The sequence below is a fragment of the Gobius niger genome, assembly GCF_951799975.1.
Source record: "Gobius niger genome assembly, chromosome: 15".
Lineage (NCBI taxonomy): Eukaryota > Metazoa > Chordata > Actinopteri > Gobiiformes > Gobiidae > Gobius > Gobius niger.
Genome location: NC_136866.1, coordinates 31,393,041 through 31,411,374, shown reverse-complemented (window position 1 = coordinate 31,411,374; position 18,334 = coordinate 31,393,041). Strand labels below are relative to the sequence as shown.

At 40.7% G+C, this 18,334-nt stretch overlaps 1 protein-coding gene across 2 annotated transcripts in view; it reads left to right on the top strand.

Annotated features, from left to right (window-relative positions):
- Positions 1–14,699: 14,699 nt before the first annotated feature.
- LOC306974821 (sorting nexin-14-like) overlaps positions 14,700–18,334 on the top strand; it is a gene marked incomplete at its 5' end in the record, with an annotated part of 37,805 nt that continues 34,170 nt past the window's right edge. For both annotated transcript variants that reach the window (XM_079572216.1, XM_079572215.1), the window contains 6 exons: positions 14,700–14,836; positions 16,117–16,237; positions 17,035–17,108; positions 17,447–17,525; positions 17,732–17,775; positions 17,887–17,974. In XM_079572216.1, coding sequence (XP_079428342.1) covers positions 14,700–14,836; positions 16,117–16,237; positions 17,035–17,108; positions 17,447–17,525; positions 17,732–17,775; positions 17,887–17,974 — 543 coding nt within the window. The remainder of the gene's footprint in view (positions 14,837–16,116; positions 16,238–17,034; positions 17,109–17,446; positions 17,526–17,731; positions 17,776–17,886; positions 17,975–18,334) is intronic.

Sequence of the window (18,334 nt, the reverse complement as noted above, 5' to 3'; positions counted from 1 at the left end):
GAGGAAAGGACTATCCCTTTAAGAGTTTATCTCCAATGACAAAAATAAACGCTGGGTGAAAATGCTAAATATCAGGAGGAAGGAACTCTTTGAAATGTCCTTCCTGACCCCTGACCCCTGAGCCTCTCGTGCATGTCTCCGCCTCCATCTTGTCCTCCTGGTTTTCTGGTGTGTCTCCCGTCGCCGTGGTAACCGTCTCTAACTGTGTCTCTTGTCGCTGGAGCAGGACGACGCGCTGGGGCTCGACTACGACGACGACTGCCTCTGAAGCCCAGCAGGGGGCGCCCTCACCCGGAGCCACGGGACGCCGAGCTCGCCGGGCGCCGGAGTCTGCGGACGGTCCCTTTAACGGCCTCTACCTCCAGCCCCGGGGGTGGCACAGTGGTTAGTCGGCTCCTGAAGGTTCACGTGACCCGGACTTTAGTTTCCTCCTGACCCTCAGATCTGACTTTCTTACTTCGCCAAATCCAGGGCTTCGGGAAAGACGTGAGGAAGCGTTTAGGTCCTTCATGACCCGTTACATTTCTCCCAAACCAGTCCTTTCATGATGCTTTATCCGATACCGATACCTGAACGATTTTCCCCGATACTCAAATATGTGTCGTTGACTCTAGAACCAGAAAACAGAATAACGCGAGTTCATCTATGATGTCCAGGAATGTGGGAAACATTTGGGAAATTAAGGAAAAATTCTGTTAAAAAAAATTGGGCAAAACGTTGATTAAATTGGTGAGAAATGGGGAAAATACCTCCATTTTCTTCTTATCCGGGGCCGGGTCGGGGGGGCAGCGTCTCAGCAGAGACACCCAGACTTCACCATCCACCCACACCTCCTCCAGCTGTTCTGGGGGGACCCGACCTCCTCCAGCTGTTCTGGGGGGACCCCGACCTCCTCCAGCCCGGCACCAGGCCAGCTCGGAGACATAGTCCCACCAGTGTGTCCTGGGTCCACGAGGCCTCGTCCCACTAGGACATGCCTGGAACACCTCCCGCGGGAGGAATATTTCCCCAATAATTTACCCTCCAAATCCGAGGCCTTGGTTCTGCTTCCCCTCAGGTCGGGGGAGAGTCCTCGCCTCAGGGGGAGGAGTTCATCTTCCCCTCCTCAGGTCGGGGGAGAGTCCTCGCCTCAGGGGGAGGAGTTCATCTCGGGCCATGTTCTCTGAGGGATGGAGTGTGAGATCGACAGCTGGATCGGTGAGGGATGCGGTCGCCGTATCAGAGTCCAGTCCAAACATTATGCTACAAACATTATGCTACAAACATTATGCTACAAACATTATGTTACAAACATTATGCTACAAACATTATGCTACAAACATGCTACAAACATTATGCTACAAACATGCTACAAACATTATGCTACAAACATGCTACAAACATTATGCTACAAACATTATGCTACAAACATGCTACAAACATTATGCTAATTATGCTACAAACATGCTACAAACATTATGCTACAAACATTATGCTACAAACATGCTACAAACATGCTACAAACATTATGCTAATTATGCTACAAACATGCTACAAACATTATGCTACAAACATGCTACAAACATGCTACAAACATGCTACAAACATTATGCTACAAACATTATGCTAATTATGCTACAAACATTATTCTACAAACATGCTACAAACATTATGCTACCAACATGCTACAAACATGCTACAAACATTATGCTAATTATGCTACAAACATGCTACAAACATTATGCTACAAACATGCTACAAACATGCTACAAACATGCTACAAACATTATGCTACAAACATTATGCTAATTATGCTACAAACATGCTACAAACATGCTACAAACATTATGCTACAAACATTATGCTACAAACATTATGCTACAAACATGCTACAAACATTATGCTACAAACATTATGCTACAAACATGCTACAAACATTATGCTACAAACATGCTACAAACATGCTACAAACATTATGCTACAAACATTATGCTACAAACATTATGCTACAAACATTATGCTACAAACATGCTACAAACATGCTACAAACATTATGCTACAAACATTATGCTAATTATGCTACAAACATGCTACAAACATGCTACAAACATTATGATACAAACATGCTACAAACATTATGCTACAAACATTATGCTACAAACATTATGCTAATTATGCTACAAACATTATGCTACAAACATTATGCTAATTATGCTACAAACATGCTACAAACATTATGATACAAACATGCTACAAACATTATGCTACAAACATTATGCTACAAACATTATGCTACAAACATTATGCTACAAACATTATGCTACAAACATGCTACAAACATTATGCTACAAACATGCTACAAACATGCTATAAACATGCTACAAACATGCTACAAACATTATGCTACAAACATGCTACAAACATGCTACAAACATGCTATAAACATTATGCTACAAACATTATGCTACAAACATGCTACAAACATGCTACAAACATTATGCTACAAACATGCTACAAACATTATGCTACAAACATTATGCTACAAACATGCTACAAACATGCTACAAACATTATGCTACAAACATTATGCTACAAACATGCTACAAACATTATGCTACAAACATGCTACAAACATGCTACAAACATTATGCTACAAACATGCTAAAAACATGTTACAAACATGCTACAAACATTATGCTACAAACATGCTACAAACATTATGCTACAAACATGCTACAAACATTATGCTACAAACATGCTAAAAACATGTTACAAACATTATGCTACAAACATTATGCTACAAACATGCTACAAACATTATGCTACAAACATTATGCTACAAACATTATGCTACAAACATGCTACAAACATTATGCTACAAACATGCTAAAAACATGTTACAAACATGCTACAAACATTATGCTACAAACATTATGCTACAAACATTATGCTACAAACATGCTACAAACATTATGCTACAAACATGCTACAAACATTATGCTACAAACATTATGCTATAAACATTATGCTACAAACATGCTACAAACATTATGCTACAAACATGCTACAAACATTATGCTACAAACATTATGCTACAAACATTATGCTACAAACATGCTACAAACATTATGCTACAAACATTATGCTACAAACATGCTACAAACATTATGCTACAAACATTATGCTACAAACATTATGTTACAAACATGCTACAAACATTATGCTACAAACATTATGCTACAAACATGCTACAAACATTATGCTACAAACATTATGCTACAAACATTATGCTACAAACATGCTACAAACATGCTACAAACATTATGCTACAAACATGCTACAAACATTATGCTACAAACATTATGCTACAAACATTATGCTACAAACATGCTACAAACATTATGCTACAAACATGCTACAAACATTATGCTACAAACATGCTACAAACATTATGCTACAAACATGCTACAAACATTATGCTACAAACATTATGCTACAAACATTATGCTACAAACATGCTACAAACATTATGCTACAAACATGCTACAAACATTATGCTACAAACATGCTACAAACATTATGCTACAAACATTATGCTATAAACATTATGCTACAAACATGCTACAAACATTATGCTACAAACATTATGCTACAAACATTATGCTACAAACATTATGCTACAAACATGCTACAAACATTATGCTACAAACATTATGCTATAAACATTATGCTACAAACATGCTACAAACATTATGCTACAAACATTATGCTACAAACATTATGCTATAAACATTATGCTACAAACATTATGCTACAAACATGCTACAAACATTATGCTACAAACATTATGCTACAAACATTATGCTACAAACATTATGCTACAAACATTATGCTATAAACATTATGCTACAAACATGCTACAAACATTATGCTACAAACATTATGCTATAAACATTATGCTACAAACATTATGCTACAAACATTATGCTACAAACATTATGCTACAAACATTATGCTATAAACATTATGCTACAAACATTATGCTACAAACATTATGCTACAAACATTATGCTACAAACATTATGCTACAAACATTATGCTACAAACATTATGCTACAAACATTATGCTACAAACATTATGCTACAAACATTATGCTACAAACATGCTACAAACATTATGCTACAAACATTATGCTACAAACATTATGCTACAAACATTATGCTACAAACATTATGCTACAAACATGCTACAAACATTATGCTACAAACATTATGCTACAAACATTATGCTACAAACATGCTACAAACATTATGCTACAAACATTATGCTACAAACATTATGCTACAAACATGCTACAAACATGCTACAAACATTATGCTACAAACATTATGCTACAAACATGCTACAAACATGCTACAAACATTATGCTACAAACATTATGCTACAAACATTATGCTACAAACATTATGCTACAAACATTATGCTACAAACATTATGCTACAAACATTATGCTACAAACATTATGCTACAAACATGCTACAAACATTATGCTACAAACATGCTACAAACATTACGCTACAAACATTATGCTACAAACATGCTACAAACATTACGCTACAAACATTATGCTACAAACATGCTACAAACATTATGCTACAAACATTATGCTACAAACATTATGCTACAAACATGCTACAAACATTATGCTACAAACATTATGCTACAAACATTATGCTACAAACATGCTACAAACATGCTACAAACATTATGCTACAAACATTATGCTACAAACATGCTACAAACATGCTACAAACATTATGCTACAAACATTATGCTACAAACATTATGCTACAAACATTATGCTACAAACATTATGCTACAAACATTATGCTACAAACATTATGCTACAAACATTATGCTACAAACATGCTACAAACATTATGCTACAAACATGCTACAAACATTACGCTACAAACATTATGCTACAAACATGCTACAAACATTACGCTACAAACATTATGCTACAAACATGCTACAAACATTATGCTACAAACATTATGCTATAAACATTATGCTACAAACATGCTACAAACATTATGCTACAAACATTATGCTACAAACATTATGCTATAAACATTATGCTACAAACATTATGCTACAAACATTATGCTACAAACATTATGCTACAAACATTATGCTACAAACACTGCAGCTCGGGCTCCGTCTGGGCTTCAGTAGATGTTGCTGAGCAGGAGACCTGAGGAGACCAGGGAGCTCACACATGTTGGAGCTCACACGTGTTGGAGCTCACACATGTTAGAGCTCACACATGTTGGAGCTCGCTCATGTTGGAGTTACTCTCTGGATAAATCTCCTTTGTGCCTCAGAGAAACATCCTGAGAACCATCAGATGTTCCTCCAGGCTCCGAGCTCCTCCAGCTCCTCCAGCTCCTCCTCAGGTCTGTCGGCTGCACAAAGGCACAAAAACATGTTTGTCCACATTCCTGAACATCGGAGATAAACTCCACTTAGAAACCTCTGAACCCAGAGCATTTTCTCCACTTCAGCTTTACCCAAATCTAAAAGCGTCTTGACTGAGTAACGCCTCATTTGAAAGACTCACAAAACTCATCTACAAGGATCTCTTCCCCCATGCTGTTGTCGCTTTTTACATTTTTTATTTTTGTCATTTTTTTAACATTTTTTAACATTTTTTTATTAATTTTTTTCATTTTTTTTAAATTCATTTTTTGACATTTTTTAAATAAATGTTTTGAATTTTTTTTGAATTTTTTAGAAATGTTTTTTTCACGACTGAAAGGAGCAGTTGAGGTGGCTCGGACATCTGTTCCGGATACCTCCTGGTATCCCGGTGGGTTCAGGCTGAACTGGAGAAACTCAGTCCAGGTGGGGGTTCAGAGGTCAAAGGTCATTTGAACTCACCGTTATTCAGACACTACAGGAGGCTGAGAGGAGCTAACCACTCTGCCACCGCTGCTTCTATAGACTCACTAAACCCAGCGCCTCACTCCGCTCCTCGTCTGATCCTCGTCTGATCCTCATCTGATCCTCGTCTTCCACAAACCCCACATGTTTAGGCCGTTTTTCTTTTTCAGGCGACGCTGCAGAAACAGGAAACTGTAAAGACGAGAGATGAAGATTATAATATTATATTATATTTGTCTTTTTCATTCAGAAGTTTTTAATGTTTTTCTCTTTGTGAGAAAGAACGACGTCCATCATGACCAAACCAAATCACCTGCCAGCAGAGGGCGCACTGTCTGTCTGCAGTCAGACTGAGGCAGGGGAGGGGGAGCCGGCGCCCCCTGGCTGTGGGAGGTCAGAGGTCAGAGGAAGTTCTCCATCTTGACGTGTTTCTTTTCTCTTCCTGTTTTTAACCTGAAGGGACAGTGGTTTCCTGTTTCCTGTTTCCTGCAGCGTCTCCTCCTCTTTACTTTTTAATCCTTTTGTTCCGTTTAGTTTCTTTAATTGTTTATTTGTTGCTTTGAAGCCGTTGCACCTTAAATAAAAACATAAACTTTACTCGACGTCTTTATTTGAAAGTAAAACATGAACTTTGCGTTTGTACAGTTTGTTACTTTTACACTGTTTTTATGGACTGTGGGTTTTATTTTGGAGGGTCAGATGTTTTATTTTGGAGGGTCAGATGTTTTATTTTGGAGGGTCACATGTTTTATTTTGAAGGGTCAGATGTTTTATTTTGAAGGGTCACATGTTTTATTTTGAAGGGTCACATGTTTTATTTTGGAGGGTCACATGTTTTATTTTGGAGGGTCAGATGTTTTATTTTGGAGGGTCACATGTTTTATTTTGAAGGGTCAGATGTTTTATTTTGGAGGGTCACATGTTTTATTTTGATAGTTATTTCTGCTGTTTTATATTGTACAGAGACAAAGATATTTTTCTAATAAAGATGTGGATGAAAAAAAAACTGCTCTGGGTCTTTGTGGAAACAACGGGAAAAAGAGACTAAACCAGGTCTAAAGAGAGACTAAACCAGGACTAAACCAGGACTAAAGAGAGACCAAACCAGGACTAAACCAGGACTAAAGAGAGGCTAAACCAGGACTAAAACAGGACTAAAGAGAGACTAGAATAGAATAGAAACAACTTTATTGTCTACCAGGCACAAAATGTGCCTTTGGCTTCTCACACATTCTAATACATTTGCCCAGAAATGTACACAATAAAATCAGTTCATAATAAAATCAAGGTCAAGGTCAAAGTTTATTTATAAAGCACATTTAAAATACAGTTGACACTGCCCAAAGTGCTGTACATGTTTCAGTGAGAGACAAAGATATATATATATATATATATATATATATATATATACATACACACCGTACAAATAACAACATGGAATGATCAACTCAGCTCATGTTAAAAGCCAGTGTTTAGAGGCGTGTTTTTAAGAGTGACTTAAAACTCTCGATGGATGAGGCTGATCGATGCTCAAAGGGAGCTCGTTCCAGAGTTTGGGTCCAGTGACTGCAAACGCTCTGTCACCTCGGGTTTGTTTCTTAGAGCGGGGACAGGTCACATGACCGGTCACATGACCGCAGGGCCCTCACAGGAGAATACAGACATGTCAGACAGATACTCTGGAGCCAGGCCATTCAGTGATTTAAAAACCAACAATAGGATTTTAAATTGTGTCCTGAAGCCACCGGGAGCCAGTGAAGAGACTGTAGCTCAGGAGTGATGTGGTCATAGTGCCTGATGCAGCTGCGTTCTGTACGAGTCACAAACGACGATGCAGCATCAAGACCAGAGAACTGCAATAGTCCAGACGAGTAGAAATGAACATGTGGACTCATTTTTCCAGCTGGTTAGAAGCAGATATGGTTTTACAGTTCATTATAAAATCAGTTCATTATAAAAATCAGTTCATTATAAATCAGTTCATTATAAATCAGTTCATTATAAATCAGTTCATTATAAGTCAGTTCATTATAAATCAGTTCATTATAAGTCAGTTCACTGCAGACACAGCAGCAGCACGTTCACTTCATTAAGGAAAGGAAAAAGGAAGGCCAGGCAAGTTTATTTGTACAATTCATACACGAGGCAGTTCAAAGTGCTTCACAGTTGCATAAATACAAGAAAACAAATAGAATCAATAAAAACATAAACATAAAATTAATCAATTACAGTAAAAGGCGAGAGTGCAGATAAAATACTTTCAGTCATTTGCATCGGCAAAAAGAACTGTTTTCAGCCTGGATTTAAGGCCTGTCTCACATCCTCGTGAAGACTGTTCCAGATTTTAGCTGCATGAAACTGAAATGCAGCCTCACCGTGTTTAGTCCTGACTCTGGGAACCACCAGGAGGCCCCTCCCTGAGATGGTTCATACGGCTCTAACATGTCAGAGATGGACTTTGGTGCTGAACCATGAAAAGACTTGTAACGAGCAGAGCTGCTTTAAAGTCTATTCTCTGAACAACATTAATACTTACAGCTTATTCAGCTCCGTGATGCAAAGAGAACAAGAGTCTGTGTCTCTGCCCTGATGAAGGCGCTCAGAGTGACGGGACAGCGGATCATCTGTGATCTTCACACAGACACGACTGCTTTACTGTAACGCTGAGATAAACTGTTTGTTCTTGTTATTTTACTGTTTAACAACTCTATGTTTAGCTTTGTTTTTGACACTTAAATGACCAAACCAAGAGCTGTGGTCACTGACTTCAAACCCTCAGCCACGCAGCAGGAAAACAGCACTAAAGAAGAGCTAAATGAGGGGGGGAGACCTGGACTAAAGAAGAGCTAAATGAGGGGGGGCTGGTGTTGTAAAAGATGATCTGTGTAAAAACATGGCTCTGGCTACTTTCCTTTGTTTTCTTTGCTCCCGTTGGTAAAATGTGTCTGAGAAACGAATCCAACATTGAAACACATTAAACACGTGTTAAATACGAAGCCACAGCCGCCCTGGGGCAGCCTGACGGAAGTGATGCGACCAGCCTGCGCCATCGGCTCCTCCCTCCCACCACCGCCACTCACTGTTCACACTGACACAAGTTTGGCTTTACCCAAATCTAAAAGCTTCTGGAAAACGTGTCAAAACAGGGACAAAAACGAGAAGAAAACGGAACAAAATGGCGGCAAGAAAAAGTGACAAAAATAAAAAAGACTAAAGTAAAATTTAAAAAAAGAGATAAAAGGTTAAAGGTTATTATGATTATTGACTGTCTGTTTAAATAAAGTTTTATTTAAATGAGTCGGGAGTTTTCCTCGGGGGCGGGGCCGGTCACGTGTTTCCGGGTTGGATTAAAAACATTGCGCTGCTGTTTTTTTTTTTTTGGTCTGCGGCTCGAAACAACTGTGTAAAACTCTGGAAACATGGAGTAAAAACCTCTGAGACCTGCACGTAACCCCCCCGGAGCCCCCCCGGACCTGGACTCACGATGTGCCCGCGTTTGGAGCTGTTTTCACGGCCTGTAATCGCGTAGAGTCGGAGGTAAGCCGTGTTTCTCCAGGCGTTTGGCCCGGGCGTTACTGTGGGGGGGTCCGGGGGGGGGGGGTTCTGGTCAGTAACGTGTGATTTTTGAAACTGGTCTCGGTCAGAAACACGGGTTTGATTCTGATGCAGAGTTTACACGTCACAGGTTTCAGGGGTGTGAGTTTGTGAACTTTACCGAAACCAAATGCCAAACTTTTACACGGCCCTGTTTACACGAGTTTTTATTTCGGTTTTTATTTCTGTTTTTGTTTCTGTTTGTGCTTCTGTAACTGCTGTGTTTGATCATAGTCTCTGTCCGAAGCTTGTTCAAACTAAATAAAGACAGTTAACCCTTTAACTCCCACCTGAACCGAGCACAGTTTCTCCAGTTTGGCTTTACCCCAATCCAAAAGCTTCTGGAAAAAAGGTGAGAAAACAGCAACAGAACTGAGACGAAAACAATGATGAAAATGTGACAAAAGTGAGAAAACATTGACAAAAGAGTGATAAGAATTTGACAAAAAATGGAGAAAAAATGGACGAAAAATTGACAAAAAAGTGACAAAAAATTAACAAAAAAATTGCTAAAAAAAAGACAAAAAAATTACTAACAAATTATTAAAAAATTACAAAAAAATAGAGAAATGTGACAAAAAAGTGAGAAAAAATGAACGGAAAAACGACCAAAAAAATTACAAAAAAACATTTATGAAAAGTGCCAAAAATGTCACAAAAAATTAACAAAAAATGAAAAAAAAAAAAGATAAAAATTATTTAAAAAATGAAAAAAAAAATGGAAAAAAAAATGATAAAAAAATTGACCAAAAAAATGACAAAAATTAATGAAAAGTGCCAAAAATGTCACAAAAAATTGACAAAATGTGATAAAACTTTGACAAAAACTGACAAAAGAAATGATGAAAAAATGACAAAAATGTGACAAAAAATGGACGGAAAAACTACAAAAAAAGACAAAAAAGTTACTAGGGCGGCAACTAACGATTATTTCGGTTATCGATTTATCTACCGATTATTTTCACGATTAATCGCTTGGCTGTGAAAGTTGTAAATTGTATTTCTTCATTTTTTCATCACATAAAGCTAAAGTGGCGCCGCTTGAGGACATGTTGATGGAGTAAACATGTTGATTAAAGTAAACATTTGTGGGAGGCTCTTTGTGCTGATTCTGCTTCTGATTGGACGAGACACAGACAGATATTTATGACATTTATGATGTACAAAACACTGCAGAGCCAAACTTTAAAAACAAAGCAGGTTTTCATCCAAAATACATAATTTTCATGTCTTTTTTGCTCTATTTGAGTCTGTGTTTACTAGAAACGATTAATCGATTAAACTATTTTAGTCATCGATTAGTTGTTTCAGCCCTAAAAGTGACAAAAATGAGTTTAAGACCCAAAAAATGACGTGAGGAAAAAGCTCCATTTACATGAGTTTTGTAGATCTTAGCTTTCAAATGAGGTGTTCCACTGGCCGACAGGATTTGGGTAAAGCTGAACTGGAGAAAATGCTCTCAGAGGTTAAAGAGATTCAAACTGTGACTGAAACATGAGCAGATATTTGGGTCGACTCTGAACAAGTGAAGGAGCCTCGGGTCACTCATATATACAGATACTTCATATACACAGATACTTCATATATACAGATACTTCATATACACAGATACTTCATATATACAGATACTTCATATATACAGATACTTCATATACACAGATACTTCATATACACAGATACTTCATATACACAGATACTTCACATATACAGATACTTCACATATACAGATACTTCATATATACAGATACTTCATATACACAGATACTTCATATACACAGATACTTCATATATACAGATACTTCACATATACAGATACTTCATATATACAGATACTTCATATACACAGATACTTCACATATACAGATACTTCATATATACAGATACTTCATATACACAGATACTTCATATATACAGATACTTCACATATACAGATACTTCATATATACAGATGCTTCATATACACAGATACTTCATATATACAGATACTTCACATATACAGATACTTCATATATACAGATACTTCATATACACAGATACTTCACATATACAGATACTTCATATACACAGATACTTCATATATACAGATACTTCACATATACAGATACTTCATATATACAGATGCTTCATATACACAGATACTTCATATATACAGATACTTCACATATACAGATACTTCATATATACAGATCCTTTTTCACATAGTTTTAAGGCACTTTTACATTACAGACTTACACAAGGACATCAGTTCATTTTTATAAATAACATTTACTCAGAATGATCACATTATTACACATATATTCTACCTTTTTGTCTTTCCTAAATGCTCTGACACAATAATAATCCAACACGGGCACATGTTTCTTTACCGTCGTATAAATCAAAATGTCTTCACGTTCATAAAATAAATGTTCTTGAGATTCGATGTGAATCTGACAAAGTTTACACTCGTTATCTCTAAATGTGTTTCTAATTCTTAAAGGTTCTTTACCAGGTTTTACATCATTCATGGTTTTAAAGCTCTTTCATTTCAGGAGCGGAAATGATAAATATCTGGATCTTATTCTGCAGTTTTCAGTTTTTGACCAATTTGGAGAAAATCCTTTCCTTTTCACGGGGAAGGAAAGAACTTGTAATTATTCCGTTTTCCATGTAAGAAATGATGATGTTCAGTAAAGCCGGAGCGGCCGGTGTTACAGCTGAATGTGTTAGAGCTGAATGTGGCAGGTGTGGTTTGATCAGGTTTATCGGAGCAGAAGAATCGCTTTAAGGACATGGAGTTTGTTTTATAAGTGCAGTATTTTACCATCAAACAACTATTGCCCTTTTTCAAAGTCCCTATAAAACATCGTCTTTTATGCAACATATATGTTTGTTTTTCCACATGGTAGCACTGTGTGGACTAAAACTGTGTGTTTGCATCATCAAAACCTGCCTGTGAAACAAACGGTTGTTAGTGAGTCGTTTGTTTTGGGCGGGGCCTCAGGTTAAAGGTCATTGTGGGCGTGGTCTGAGCTTCTGTCCCAGTGAAGGCAAATAACGGCCTGTTCGTCTCCAGTGACGTCTCGTAGTATAATTCTGCAGTCGGAGTTTCATAGTTTAGCTCAGAGGGAGTTCAGTCTGACTCAGTGTTTAAGCTGCTCAGGACGTTAGCATGCTACCGGTTAGCAACTGTCCGAAACACGTGTGGCCACATCTATGGTCAGTGCTGGATCGTCTGCTCCGGAGGGACAGTCTGCTGTGAGTTTGTATAGATCTATGAGTTGGATTGTCTAAAAATACAAATATTTCTAATCCTAACCCTAAAGTTAACTCCCACCTGAACCGAGCACATCTTCTCCAGTTTGGCTTTACCCCAATCCAAAAGCTTCTGGAAAAAAGGTGAGAAAACTGAGACGAAAACAATGATGGAAATGTGACAAAAAAGTGATGAAAAATTGATGAAAAAGTGGCAAAAATGTCACACAAAAATTACAAAAAATGACAAAAATGTGACAAAAAAAAACACAAAAAATTGATTTAAAAAAAATGTTTAAAAAAATGAGCAAAATGTGACAAAACATTGATTAAAAATTGACGAAAAAGTGACAAAAATGTGACAAAATGTGACAAAAAAATGACAAAAATGTGATTAAAAAAATGACAAAAATGTGACATAAATGAGTTGAAAACCCAACAAAAAAATGTTGGAAAAAGAATGTGATGACGTGAGGAAAAAGATCCTCTGGGTTCAGGCGGGAGTTAAGAGGTTTAACCATTTCCCTGGCCCTAACCTTCATTTGTGTCATGATATCTGACGTTTTCACAGCAGACTGTCCCTCCGGAGCAGAACATCTAGCACTGACCCACATCTGACACTGAGGAAGTACTACAGGAACACCTCTGACCTCTGACCTCTGTCACATGTTCTACCCTGTGGTTCAGGGCTTTCTCCAGGAGAGGTCAGGGGTCAGGGCTGAGCTGCTAAATGCTAACCGGTAGCATGCTAACGTCTTAAACACTGACTCACTGCTGGTTTCTTCACATAAACGTGCTTTTACTGGTGTGTTGTGTACAGGAACAGGTGTGGAGGCGGAGCTAAAGCTACATCATGTGTTGTGTACAGGAACAGGTGTGGAGGCGGAGCTAAAGCTAAATCATGTGTTGTGTACAGGAACACGTGTGGAGGCGGGGCTAAAGCTACATCATGTGTTGTGTACAGGAACAGGTGTGGAGGCGGGGCTAAAGCTAAATCATGTGTTGTGTACAGGAACACGTGTGGAGGCGGGGCTAAAGCTACATCATGTGTTGTGTACAGGAACAGGTGTGGAGGCGGGGCTAAAGCTAAACCATGTGTTGTGTACAGGAACAGGTGTGGAGGCGGGGCTAAAGCTAAATCATGTGATGTGTACAGGAACACGTGAGGAGGCGGGGCTAAAGCTACATCATGTGTTGTGTACAGGAACACGTGAGGAGGCGGGGCTAAAGCTACATCATGTGTTGTGTACAGGAACACATGTGGAGGCGGGGCTAAAGCTACATCATGTGTTGTGTACAGGAACACATGTGGAGGCGGGGCTAAAGCTAAACCATGTGTTGTGTACAGGAACACATGTGGAGGCGGGGCTAAAGCTACATCATGTGTTGTGTACAGGAACACATGTGGAGGCGGGGCTAAAGCTAAATCATGTGTTGTGTACAGGAACACATGTGGAGGCGGGGCTAAAGCTAAATCATGTGTTGTGTACAGGAACAGGTGTGGAGGCGGGGCTAAAGTTAAATCATGTGTTGTGTACAGGAACAGGTGTGGAGGCGGGGCTAAAGCTACATCATGTGTTGTGTACAGGAACACATGTGGAGGCGGGGCTAAAGCTAAATCATGTGTTGTGTACAGGAACAGGTGTGGAGGCGGGGCTAAAGCTAAATCATGTGTTGTGTACAGGAACAGGTGTGGAGGCGGGGCTAAAGCTACATCATGTGTTGTGTACAGGAACAGGTGTGGAGGCGGGGCTAAAGCTAAATCATGTGTTGTGTACAGGAACACGTGTGGAGGCGGGGCTAAAGCTACATCATGTGTTGTGTACAGGAACAGGTGTGGAGGCGGGGCTAAAGCTAAATCATGTGTTGTGTACAGGAACACGTGTGGAGGCGGGGCTAAAGCTACATCATGTGTTGTGTACAGGAACAGGTGTGGAGGCGGGGCATGGCGGGCCTGGGTGAGCGTCTGCGTCCCGTCTGCAGGTTCCTGAGGCTGGATCTGTGCAGAGAAGCCTGGAGGCAGTACCCGCTCTTCTGTTTCCTGCTGCTGTCGCTGCTCACGCTCACACTGCTGCTCAACAGGTGAGGAACATGTGACTGTATGTGACTGTATGTGACTATGTGTAATGATTAAACCTCTCGGAGCCGCATTAGTCGGTTCTAACGGCCGACACAGTGTTGTTCCTCCTGCATTATAACGTCTAACGCGGCTCCTCGTTGTTTAATCCGCTTATACCAGGGTCCCACAAACCTAACATTTATAATAAATGTGTTTTTCATTGACTAAACTCACTAAATCTGCCAGACTACGGGACTATTTTGTGTGGGTTATTAGCCGGTCACTGAAGGCTGGTCTCAGAGCGAGTCATTCTCCGCAGCTATTACGAGGATCTCAGTCAGGCTCAACGACACAACATCAGCACAGAATCACAACACAACAGGACTAACCCGGAAACACTTTTCCCTGGAAGGAAACACCGATATGCGGCACGAGCTCAACTGTTTATGGAAACAGCTGCGGTGGAGTCGCTCACACCTGGGCCCCCCCAACTCAAACTTTTATGTTTGACTTTACTAATCCAGACAAAGATGCTTCAATGCAGGATCATTTTATGTAGGCCTGAAAATGATGAATAGCCTTAACCGTTTCCAATAGAAATGTAAAGCTCATATGTTATTAACAGTAGCTAACCTAGCTGCTCACTCTCCTCTACAAACATTTAGCAAACACTAAATCCATCTCATACGTTCCTGTCAGTCACTGATTACGCCTTTATCTGACTCAGCTGTGTCAGGCGTTGCTATGGCGACGCCACAGCGGAGTGACATCCCAGTGATTTAACTACCGGACTACGTGTGCGGTTACACCAAAATAATGCACCAGCCAATCAGAGTCCAGGATTCACCCAGACCATGGTGTAAGACTGTATGTGACTGTAGAGCTGGGTCCAGTTGAACCTGATCAGTCTGGGATCCAAAAAGGTTTAAAAAGTACCGAAAGCAGAAACGGAACAAATATGAAATCTTTAGAGTTTTGATGCTGTTGGTCATGAGAACCTGAGGAAAAAATGTGACAAAATGTAAAATAAAATAAGCAAAGCACAAGAAAGACACACAAAAAATGAAAAATGTTGTTCTAGACAGATGTTTTGGTCCAGGCGTCAGGAAAGTGTGGTTCAGGTGTTGTTTAAAACATGTTCCGTCTCAGCTGTTTGTGACGTGAGCGAGTCCTGAATAATTCACTCCTGGATCATGTGACACGAGACACGAGGCTGGTTCCTGTTTCTGTGTTTGTTTCTTGATCAAATCAGAGCTGCTGTTTCAGTTTCATCCACATCAGAGCTTATCGTTGTTCCTCTCAGGTATCTCCACGTGCTGATGGCGGCCTGGTCGTTCGTGGCGGGTTTGGCGACCTGTTATTGCTCCGTGAGTCCGGACACTCTGCTGCCCAGCGTCCTGTTCTCCACCAAAGCCCCGCCCGCGGTGAGTCCGGTCCCACGCGTGTCTTAAAGAGGGGGTGTTCTGCTTTAAAGAGGGGGTGTTCTGCTTTAAAGAGGGCGTGTTCTGCTTTAAAGAGGGGGTGTTCTGCTTTAAAGAGGGCGTGTTCTGCTTTAAAGAGGGGGTGTTCTGCTTTAAAGAGGGGGTGTTCTGCTTTAAAGAGGGGGTGTTCTGCTTTAAAGAGGGGGTGTTCTGCTTTAAAGAGGGCGTGTTCTGCTTTAAAGAGGGCGTGTTCTGCTTTAAAGAGGGGGTGTTCTGCTTTTGTCAGTCCCACAGCACCAGTCTATATCACACTACAATGATGACAAACCTTCTGCTGGTCTGTAAATGCAGTAAATTAGAATAACTGCCTTGTATAAAATGTCTCTCTCAAAATGGCTGTAGTGAATGTCTTGAAATAGGCCTCTGTCTCTTTAAGAACCTCTGAGCCTTTAGACACGCCCCCTCCACACGCTGTCTGTGGCATCAGTGGGGAGGGGGTTCTGCTGAGGAGCAGTGGTTGGTTACTCGGCTGGTGACCAAAGCTCGGAGGCGTCTCCAGGAGGTGGGGGCGTTCCTAGGAGGACTCAGGCAAACCTATCCCTAAAATGGCCGCCGTCAGAGTTTTTACAGATTACTCAAAATGGCCGCCATCAGAGTTTTTACAGATTACTCAGAAATACGTGAATGTGCCAAGGCAACACTTCAGCCATGTTTTTAATGAGGGAGTGACAGAATAACATGATGTAAAGCAGAATACCCGCCTGTAAACATGTTTGTAACCATGGTCTCCGTGTCCTCAGCGCCGAGAGCAGGAGCTGTTCCCGTCCGGACACAGCTGCGCCGTCTGCGGGAAAACCAAGTGCAAACGACACCGGTACGAGCTCCTCATAACAGACTGTGCCTGAGTGTGGTGGTACTGTGGTACCGTGGTACTGTAGTACTGTGGTACTGTGGTGCTGTGGTACTGTGGTGCTGTGGTACTGTGGTGCTGTGGTACTGCGGTACTGTGGTGCTGTGGTACTGTGGTGGTACTGTGGTACTGTGGTACTGTGGTACTGTGGTGCTGTGGTACTGTGGTGCTGTGGTGCTGTGGTGCTGTGGTACTGTGGTGCTGTGGTACTGTGGTACTGTGGTGCTGTGGTACTGTGGTGCTGTGGTACTGTGGTACTGTGTGCTGATGAAATGAGCTCACATGTCACTGTTTTCCTTCAGGCCGACTCTGCTGCTGGAGAACCACCAGCCCTGGCTGGACCTGAAGCTGCCCTCCAAAGTGGACGCGTCTGTGGCAGAGGTACAGCACACGCCTCAGCACACGCCTCAGCACACGCCTCAGCACACGCCTCAGCACACGCCTCAGCACACGCCTCAGCACACGCCTCAGCACACGCCTCAGCACACGCCTCAGCACACGCCTCAGCACACGCCTCAGCACACACGCCTCAGCACACGCCTCAGCACACGCCTCATCATGTGACTCCTCTTTATGCTCCTCTTCAGGTGTTCGAGTTGGTGCTGGAGAACTTCGTGTTCCCGTGGTACAGGTGAGGCCCGATGATATTTATCCTGTCCCAGCCCTGAGTGAGTTCGCGAGAGCCCGTGAGAGCCCACGAGAGTCGTTTGTGCTGTTATAAAGTATAAACGCTGTGTCTCAGGGACATCACAGACGATGAGGACTGTCTGGATGAGATCAGGATGACCTTCAGGTTCTTCGCCTCAGTGCTGCTGCGTCGCGCTCAGAAGGTCAGTGTAATAATCCTCATAGACTCAGAAGGTCAGTGTAATAATCCACATGACCTCAGAAGGTCAGTGTAATAATCCACATAGACTCAGAAGGTCAGTGTAATAATCCACATAGACTCAGAAGGTCAGTGTAATAATCCTCATGACCTCAGAAGGTCAGTGTAATAATCCACATAGACTCAGAAGGTCAGTGTAATAATCCACATGACCTCAGAAGGTCAGTGTAATAATCCACATGACCTCAGAAGGTCAGTGTAATAATCCACATAGAGTCAGAAGGTCAGTGTAATAATCCTCATGACCTCAGAAGGTCAGTGTAATAATCCACATGACCTCAGAAGGTCAGTGTAATAATCCACA